The sequence below is a fragment of the Triticum dicoccoides genome, chromosome 1A, assembly GCF_002162155.2.
Source record: "Triticum dicoccoides isolate Atlit2015 ecotype Zavitan chromosome 1A, WEW_v2.0, whole genome shotgun sequence".
Classification (NCBI taxonomy): Eukaryota; Viridiplantae; Streptophyta; class Magnoliopsida; order Poales; family Poaceae; genus Triticum; species Triticum dicoccoides.
In genome coordinates, this window is record NC_041380.1 from 14,990,560 (window position 1) to 14,999,888 (window position 9,329).

Consider the following 9,329-nt stretch of genomic DNA (forward strand, 5'->3'; position numbering starts at 1 on the left):
CATTTTCGCACTAGAGGTCCCTAGTTTATCTGCGGATGGCAATGAGGCCATGTTGGACAGTCAACCCTCTTTCAAATCTATGACCATATTCATGTACATCCATTTCCCATTTTCTCGGCCATGAAAACATTAACGGATCACAGCTTCTGCTCGTGTCTTGTCCGCTGGACATCCACAATAAAAAAAAAAGAACCACAACGGTGTGTATGACAACAATAACAATATTAAAAGTCTGCTCATATTACATTACATATATTTAGCCTTGCATACATCACAAGTACAGACATGTATTCACCTTTGGGTCATTGGGCTTCGAGACTAGCTATATGACCTGGGCCACTTCCATGTGGGCCCACCTATCAAATGGTACCCAATGGGTCCGTGAGGCTATTTCTAATCCGTGTCCCATGAGTTTTCGGGTATCAGCCTACAAAAAGCCAACCATTGAATTACAATTGGACTTCACGTTGTAATAATGTGGAATGGGTATGGTTACTGCAGTATGTTGTATCCTAGGCCGCTTATACCATAGGGATGCCACATATTATAAATAGAATGGAAAATATTATCTAATTAGCTGGGTTTTAGTGAGAGGGGAGGCTAAATAGATATGTGTGTTAATTTAATTTTGAGTTATCCCTAACACAGTAACTTAACTAGAAAGAGATCAAATAAATAAAATGTTGTGGCTAAATTTGAAGATTTGCTTGGCAATCAGGGAGAGGAATATTGAAACATTAAATGTTATATATACATAAATCGTCGAACATAAACATAATTATCTAAAATACAATTGCTTGGTTCAATTAATTAAAGCATCTTAATCATAAAACACTCTCAAAACAAGCAATCAAGCAACACTACATGCATTGTGCAAATTTACAATCTCAAAAGTCAAAACAAGGGATTAGAAAGCTAGTCAATCATGCACACAAAGTACCGATTGGATCTTGAACAAGAACAAGAATGTCATATGCATTTCCTAAAGATAAAATCAATGGAACTCAAAAAATAAATAAGGTTTAATATTTTACTTTGGCTACTAAGATGTTTCATGTTTCTGTTCGACTCAATCTCAGGCCTAGAAGCATATACATTCATACAAGACCAAATCGTCTCACTAATTATGGATGCCTAGCTACGTACATGAATGGTTCTCCTTCCTGGAAATTCTTGAGGGTATCCAATGGGTGCCCACTCGTGGGTGCTCAGTCAATACAATGGGCAAGCTGTGGTCCATACGCCTAGACATGCATGCATGCATGCAACCAATTTCCCACCTACCGCACAACACCCGTGAAGCTCTTGTGGCCTCAAGAGGCCTTCATGCACTGTCTCCTATTTTAAGCATCGACCACCTTCATAAGCCTCCACATGAAGCATCTCATTGGAAGCAGCAACATCTCTCTCAAATCATCCCCCGACCACTTGTTAGGACAACCGGTGGTGTGCATTCATTGATGGGCAGCGTGCCACTCATGTTATTGGCCGAGCAGCCTCGGTGAAGGCTGCTTCCATCACGCCAAACTTGTTAGCAGTTGCACCTACCATTGTTGCCATCATGGTAGACCAGTGTCATCACCCTCGCTAACAAGTTTGTCGTTTGAAAGAAACCTTTCATCGGGCAGCTCGTCCCATAGCATGAGTGTCACCCCTTCCACGAATGCACACCATCACAATTGCAACCAGGATTAGCTTGGCATCGATGAATATTTCTCCCTGGAGAAGTAGAAATGGAAAGTAAATAGTTGATGCCCAATACTTATATTCTTTTAAAACACACACAATCACATATATCACCTCATCAATTGCTTTCTTTTTTATATTCTTTAGTTGCATGCTTCACATTAGTATTCTTTTCTATCCATACAATGCATCCACATCAATAAGTAATGCGTGTTTGCCACGCCATTATCACCACCATAGTTAATTCTCACAATTTATATATGTTGTTCCCATCCATGCAACTCATCCACATCAATAAGTCATGCACATTTGTCACATCATCAACATGCAATGGCAACATAGTTAATCCTCATAATTTATATATTTTTTCCTATCCATGCAACTCATCCACCTTAATAAGTCATGCATGTTTGCCATGCAACTCATCCTCATAATATCATTATCCTACCAATTTTAGCATGTCTTACTGCTGCAATGAGAGAGTTATATTCTTCTTTTTTGCAGGAAAAGAGAGATAGTTATCTTCTAGTATACCAAGATAGTTGATTCTCACTACTTTTATTTTTCTCAATATGCACACATGCCACCTTATCACACATGTCACCTCATTAATTATTATCGTCTTCCTATTTTTTCAGTTGCATGTTCCAGCTCACTATCAGGGGCGGACCAAGAGGGAAAATGACCCAGTGTCCCAGTGTTAAAGAAGACACATTTTCCATCTAATGATAGGGTGTCACACACTACACTATACATGAAACTTACCAAGGAAAATTTAGAAGGTTGAGTTGCACCTAACACCATAACACGATGTCTTTATTAGAAAGACATCAGATAGATAAAATGTATATGGGCTAAACCTGGACATCTTGCTTTGCAAACTCAAAAAAGATATATTTAAATTATATGGTGCACATGCATAAATCCTCAGACATAAACATAGTTATGTAAATAATATTTTCTTTGCTTCAGTTCAAGCATCTTAATCATAAAACACTCTGGGGCATCAATCCGCACAACCAACCAACACTACATGCATTTTGCAAATTTACAATCTCAAAACAATAGATCACAAGTTAGTCAGTCATGCACAATAGTACCGACCAAATCTTGAACAAGAACAAGAATGACACCGGCCTGTATTCCTGAGAGATAAAATCAATGGATTAAGTACAAAGGTTTAGGGATTGTTTGGTTCTAGACCTAGGAATGCCACACTAAATATTTTTGGCAAACCTGCCTGAGGTTAGTTTCATAAATTTGGAGCCACAAGTTGGCAAGCATAATAGAATCTTGCCACATCTTTTGAGTGTATGCGACATGGGGTCTTAGTGTGACAAAAAGCATCTTGCCTATGATGTGTCTTAAACCAAACTTCCATCTAAGTTGGTCAAAGTTTCCTAACCTTAGATGTGACAACCTTAAACAAATTTAGTCTCAAACCAGATAGCCTCTTAGTCTTTTCCTCTGCCTACTAAGATGTTTTAGTTCGACTTAATCTCAGACATGAAAACATGTACATTTAGACAAGAGCAAAATTGCCTCACTACTTATGAATGACTACCTAGATGGATGGTACTCCTGCTTCCTAGGAATTCTTCAGGGTATCTAATCGGTGGCCACTTGTGGGTGCTCGGTCAATACAACGGGCAAGCAGTGGCCCGTACGCCTAGACACATGCATATGCATGCAACCAATTTTGCATCCACCACACAACACCCGTGAAGCTCTCGTGGCCTCACACCGTCTTCATACGCCATCTCCTATTTAGAGCAATGACCACCTTCATAAGCCTCCAGGCGAAGCATCTCATTGGATTCATGAATCATCCCTCAACCACTTTCTTAGGTTCGATGGCCAAGATCACGAGCATCTCAGTTGCGCTATTCCTCGTGCGGCGGTGTGCATTCATGTACGAACGGGGTGCAACTCATGCAATGGGACGATCAAACGGCCTCGTTGAAGGCTGTTTCCATTAACCGCAAACTTGTCAGCGGTTGCGCTGATCCTTGTTGTCGTCGCGGCTGTGCCTGGTGGTAAGTTTGCGGTATGGAAGAAGCCTTCAACGAGGACCCTCGTCCCACAGCATGGGTTGCACCCGATTCATCCATGAATGCACATGACCTGTAGAAAAATAGAGACTGACGAATATCTTCTTTACAGATAAATGGAGAATGACGAACATCTTCTTTGCAGGAAAGCAGAATGAACGACGAATATCTTGGCATAAAAAAAAGGGGGAGAGGCGACTATATACGTTGGAAGAACAAAAGGAAGAGTGGTGAATAAATCAGTACACTCAAGAATGCCGACGAACAAGGTATGTAGAGACGCACCATCCTGACTGACTGGATGATGCTCCTGCATCATTCAGTATCGTCGAACCGAGACAATAGATCTGGCCCTCAAGCATGCATCTTGCCACCCACTTGTACATTGATTTAAGTAGGCTTTTATTTTTACATGCTGGATGAGCATATGCGAATCTCATCCAGATATAGTTTGATCTGAACCTAATTGGTCAACGGTGACAGATGTACAATAACATTTAGATGAGACAGGGATGAAGGGCTAATTTAGCACAGAACTCGGCTTTTGTTTTCTTTTCTGCACAAGCACATGAAATCTGCAAATACGTATATTATATGAACATTTCCATGTGTGAACTATCTTTCTGAAACTTCATAAACTGAAAAAAAGAAAGTGTTCTACATATCTGAAAGTACCCCATTTCAGATCAAAATCCAATTTATTTATTTATTTGTGAAAAGGACCAAAATACAAATTGAGTCAATAACCAAGATTGCGCTGTCCTACTTTGCAGGAAATAAAACCAGCAGTGGTCTTGAGAGAAAATAAGGGCAATCACACCTACGTTAATACCTGTCCTGACATATTTCAGCACACAAACTTGCACCAGCCCTTCTTTGCATGCAGTTGCAGCTCAACTACCGAAACAGACATCGAAGGCGGGATCAGGGCACAGCTTCATCTTTGGGCCTCCCTGCATACACTGCAATAGAAGAAATAGCAGATTCATTCAGCATTATTTGTTATTTTCAAAGAAGAGGTCAGTCCTACACCTTGATATCAATGCGTGCAGACTGGCTGGTAGAAAATAGACCAGGGAGATCAGGGAGAAGGCGTCGCCTTCAGGTTTGCGATGAAGATGGTGTCTCGTCGCCGCAGACTGCCCGGCAATGATGAAGCTCACCACCAGGACGGTCAATCGTCAACCAGCTGGTGGCCTCGACCTGAAGAGTCTATTCTTGATACACCTGTAATGTATTGTACTGTCATTCACCAGACCAAAAAAGCAGCATCTTCCATAGGCAACTGGCAGAGGCAAGGCCAAGGAAAACCCGAGCCCGTTTTTCATATCATCCAAAACAGGAGCAAAAGCAGACATTCAACCTGCTCTGCCACAGGATAATTCACAAAACAATGCAATTGCAATACACATAGTCAGCATATATTTGTTTCAACCGAAATAATCCAACACCGACTAACAAAAAAGACATCCAAGGTGGGATCAGGGCAGTGCTTCATCCATTGGGCCTCCCTACATATATATACACTGCAACAGAAGAAACAGCAGAACCATTCAGCATTGTACCTTTTCTGGAGAGGAAAGTTCAGTATGGCACCCTTGATATCGATGCACGCAATCTCACCGGAAGGAGACCAAGGAGATCAGCGAGAAGGTGTCGTCTTCAGGTTTGCGATGGAGATGGTGAACTCATCGCCGCCGACTGCCTGGCAATGATGAGCTATTTTGATTCACCTGTAATGTACTGTACTATCATTCACCAGACAAAAAAACAGCATCTTCCATAGACAATCTGGCAGAGGTAAGGCCAAGGAACAGGGGATGCACCACCCCTGATTAACTGGTGCTCATTACTATTATGCGATCTGGTTCAGTAGTATTATATATATATCATATATGCAGGTACAATCCGAAAAGACAAGGTTTCTCGAAATTCTCGAGCCAATTCTCTCATGAGATCGACAGTCAGAAAGGACCATGAGTCGACAACTGCACTGTAATGTTGGTTGATACATAACCACCATCATGTACTCTACATGCATCTAAAAGCTATACATTCATCGTCGTCATCGTTGTCATCGTCATCTTCATCATCCTAGTAGAGGAGTCAGGGCTTGTCATGTCATCCATCGAAAGAAAACATGGAGATGAGGAGGACCGAGACGAGTCATCAGCTAAGCTAGACAAGTGTGGAGTTTGGAGGGGTGATGCCCATCATCTTGTAGTAGGCCTTCTCGGCATCCGCCAACCTCGTCTGGAACATGCCCCACTCCTTCCGGCACCGCGCCCTCACCCCTTCCCATGCCGGCTTCCCGCCCTCCGCCTTGCCCTGCCGAATTCAACACTCATACAAATCAGCAGATTGGCCTCAATGCCATGCTACCTGATACGCGAAGTATCTGTAGTGAATAATTACCTGGTTCCCAAGAGAAGGAACCACCTGGTGAACGATCCACTGGGAATCGACGACTCCGATCTTCTCATGAGCAGGCTGTGAACGAAGACCAAAACAATTCAGTAAAGATATATGCTGCTGAAATTTCACGACGAATTTAAAGAAAGAGAGATAAATATACCTCTACGCATTTCCTGAGGGCGAAGTCGAGACCCCATCCATGAACCAAATCATTCTGCATTCAGGAGAGGCACCAATGAGTAAAGACGGATAAAGTCCATATAGGACGGCAGGCACTAGCCAGTAACGTATACTGACCTGAATCATATGCCATACGCATCGCCATGCCTCCCTTGAGAAGACTGGAGCCATTATTTCAACAAACCTGTTTTACAGCAAAACATAAATCAAGTAATTAGCAACAGAGACGCGTCAGTTAGATCTCTCTAATAGTATAGATGTGGATCGAACTCAGCAAAGAGGTAATAAGCACATACGCAGCACAAGGTGGAAGATGAGGGTCAGCACACCAGCCTGGCCTTTCCTCTGTCACCCTGCAACAACACAAGTTGCCAGCTCAAGTTACTACATCAGAACAAAGAAATCTATTTCTTTGCTTTCTTTCAGACTGTAAATGCACCACTCACTTGTGGACCTCTCGGTCACCTCTTCTTTTGGTCATCTGCCAAGTTAGTCCTCGGTCAGGTTCTAAGCCAGGCTGGGAGATATCCAGACCATTTTTCTTAACAAGTTTGATGTACCTGTAATCCAACACCAATATGTATATGTCAGTTCTCATATCAAGAAAAAATGTCTGGAGAACTGAAGAGTGGAGGCATACTCCTCTGCGTTGAAATGATCGACCCCAAGGTCTTCATCCCAGATGAATATGTACTCGTAAGCTGCCACAATATCAGGGTGCAAGAATCTTTTGGCGTACCACCTAGAGGTACATGCATAAAGAAGCGTTAGAAGAAGATTGATTTCAAATTACAATCAGAGGAACAGCCAGCACATTGCAGCACAGTAGCGCACCATTTAGTTTGTTTGCTGACACTGATATGGATGGCTCGCTTTGACCACTCAAATTCATCCCATTCGGTCACACGACCATCATAGTGGAATAACAGGATAGCAAAATTGTCAGAAAACTGCAACAAATAAGAAGAAAAAACAATCAGGATGGTAATCAAGTGAAATGGCATGCATTGATAAGAAAATTCAGTTTCTACTGAAACTGCACAGAGCTAAATTTTTGGTTATTCTGCTCAATAAAGTTGACAACAGCATTACCTTCTTCACTGCTCTGTTTATATTTTCTTTCTGTGCATATCCAACAGTGAAAGTCACAAGGTACTTTGGTTTGAATGGCAGGTCCTGCATATTTGAGATCAAATATCAGCACACCAAGCACCAGACGGTAGAAGGGTACAGAATTTAGGACTTCTGATTTGAATTAGTTCAAGACATAACATGTGAGTTGTGAGCACTGGTTGTGAGGTACTAAGTTTCTAACTTAATAACAATGGAGATGAACATGAAGAGCCACAAAGTATAACATTAATTTCAATCTCAACAGTGCATGACGTTTTGATCTTAAAGAGAGAACTGGCTTAAAGATAACGCACACATGCTTGTAAATCTGAATATTCGACACAGAGATGGGAATGCAAGATATTTCTCAAGATGTTCAGTTATAAATAGTTCCATTGAACTGGATATCAGTTAGGTGATGTGAGTATTCTGCCCAAGAAAATGTACCTCACTTGGGTCTCCCCACAATCTGCGCAGATGGAAGTCGGTATCTGGCACAACAATGCCTGGTGCTAGCCTCTCTGCACCCCTGGGGTTTGTCGGGACATAAATCTATGATTCATAAGCAAATACTTTGTTTTAGTGGACAAAATCTAGTAGAGGTGAACATTGATCAGGAATGGATGTGATCAATGTAAATGGTTAATCTATGCACACCGATTATTCAAGCAGAATGTTTTGCCAAATGGACGCCATATCAAATACTTTACAAACTAAACTACTCCCTCCGTTCCGAATTACTTGTCTTGGATTTGTCTAGATACGGATGTATCTAGACTCATTTTAGTGCTAGATACCTCCGTATCTAGACAAATCTAAGACAAGTAATTCGGAACGGAGGGAGTAGCATTCTGTCACAATGTCAAAATTAACAAGTCATAGAAGAAAACCTTTAAAGTAGTGTTTGTATTTGGTTCGGAAGTGTTCTCCCTTGCATTCCTGACAGAATTCCAGGCATGATTAAGTAAAGCTTGGGTCGTGAGCCCAGAGTTCCTCTCCTCTATGTACGAAACAAAGCTGGATGGGAAGTGTAGCTGGCACATTCCAAACACAAATAAGTTACTCTGTTCCGTTGAACCAAAACAATGCGGTTACACTGAGAAAAAAAAAACATCATTACTACCTTTGTTATGCTGACCGACGGGAATGAAATTCCAATGAAGAAGCCAAGGACCACTCCGATAACGGTTACCATAACAATCCTCATGGTTTCGTTCGTAAATCTAAACACGCTGCGAGCATTGACATGCCACGCAAAGAGCAAATGGGGAAATATTAACTGCAGGGGAAGCGTATAGCCAATTCAAATCAGAAGTAGAGAGCGAAAAAGGTACACACCTGCGACTGACAGCTGGGAATTTCGCCATGATCCAGTACAAGAACGCAACCACAGGGGGTGGACACTTGCGAGCGAGGACTGCTACTCCTCGTCCACAGAGATCATGCTGATGGAGATGCGCCGCACCATAAGCAGAACAAAATCAAAGCCTGTAGGAAACACAATGGCAAACCCATGGTGAGAGACCCTGAGAAGTACAAGCAAGTGACATTGCATATTTGCATGACCTGTGCATGATGAAGTAATGACCAACCAGAACATATTATTTTCTTTTTTCAAGATTGACCCACAAGACACTGACAGTTTGCAATTGTAATATGGTTCAACACCTCAAAAGCATCAAACAATGCAATGTTTTCATGATGAATGGACGGCCAACAAGTGGTAAGTGGTAGTTTAAATTTTTGCCTGCAGCTAAGTTGAGAAACCTGCCTCTCTGGCTTATGCATGATGAACAAATGACCAACCAGAACATATTCTTTTCTTTTTTTGAGATTGACAGCCAGAACAAATTCTTTTCTTTCTTTCAAGATTGACAACCAGAA

At 41.7% G+C, this 9,329-nt stretch overlaps 1 protein-coding gene across 5 annotated transcripts in view; it reads right to left on the reverse strand.

Moving 5' to 3' along the window:
* Positions 1–5,592: 5,592 nt before the first annotated feature.
* The window catches only part of LOC119358995, a 5,232-nt gene continuing 1,495 nt past the window's right edge, over positions 5,593–9,329 (reverse strand). For 4 of the 5 annotated variants that reach the window (XM_037625362.1, XM_037625367.1, XM_037625372.1 and 1 more), the window contains exons 2-14: positions 8,784–8,933; positions 8,569–8,677; positions 8,336–8,479; positions 7,893–7,997; positions 7,425–7,508; positions 7,167–7,282; positions 6,973–7,074; positions 6,779–6,892; positions 6,629–6,685; positions 6,450–6,516; positions 6,313–6,366; positions 6,153–6,227; positions 5,593–6,065 (exon numbers count right to left, since the gene is read on the reverse strand). In XM_037625362.1, coding sequence (XP_037481259.1) covers positions 5,916–6,065; positions 6,153–6,227; positions 6,313–6,366; positions 6,450–6,516; positions 6,629–6,685; positions 6,779–6,892; positions 6,973–7,074; positions 7,167–7,282; positions 7,425–7,508; positions 7,893–7,997; positions 8,336–8,479; positions 8,569–8,677; positions 8,784–8,812 — 1,206 coding nt within the window. In that variant the 5' untranslated portion in view covers positions 8,813–8,933 and the 3' untranslated portion in view covers positions 5,593–5,915. The remainder of the gene's footprint in view (positions 6,066–6,152; positions 6,228–6,312; positions 6,367–6,449; positions 6,517–6,628; positions 6,686–6,778; positions 6,893–6,972; positions 7,075–7,166; positions 7,283–7,424; positions 7,509–7,892; positions 7,998–8,335; positions 8,480–8,568; positions 8,678–8,783; positions 8,934–9,329) is intronic. The other variant, XM_037625384.1, reaches the window with a different exon arrangement.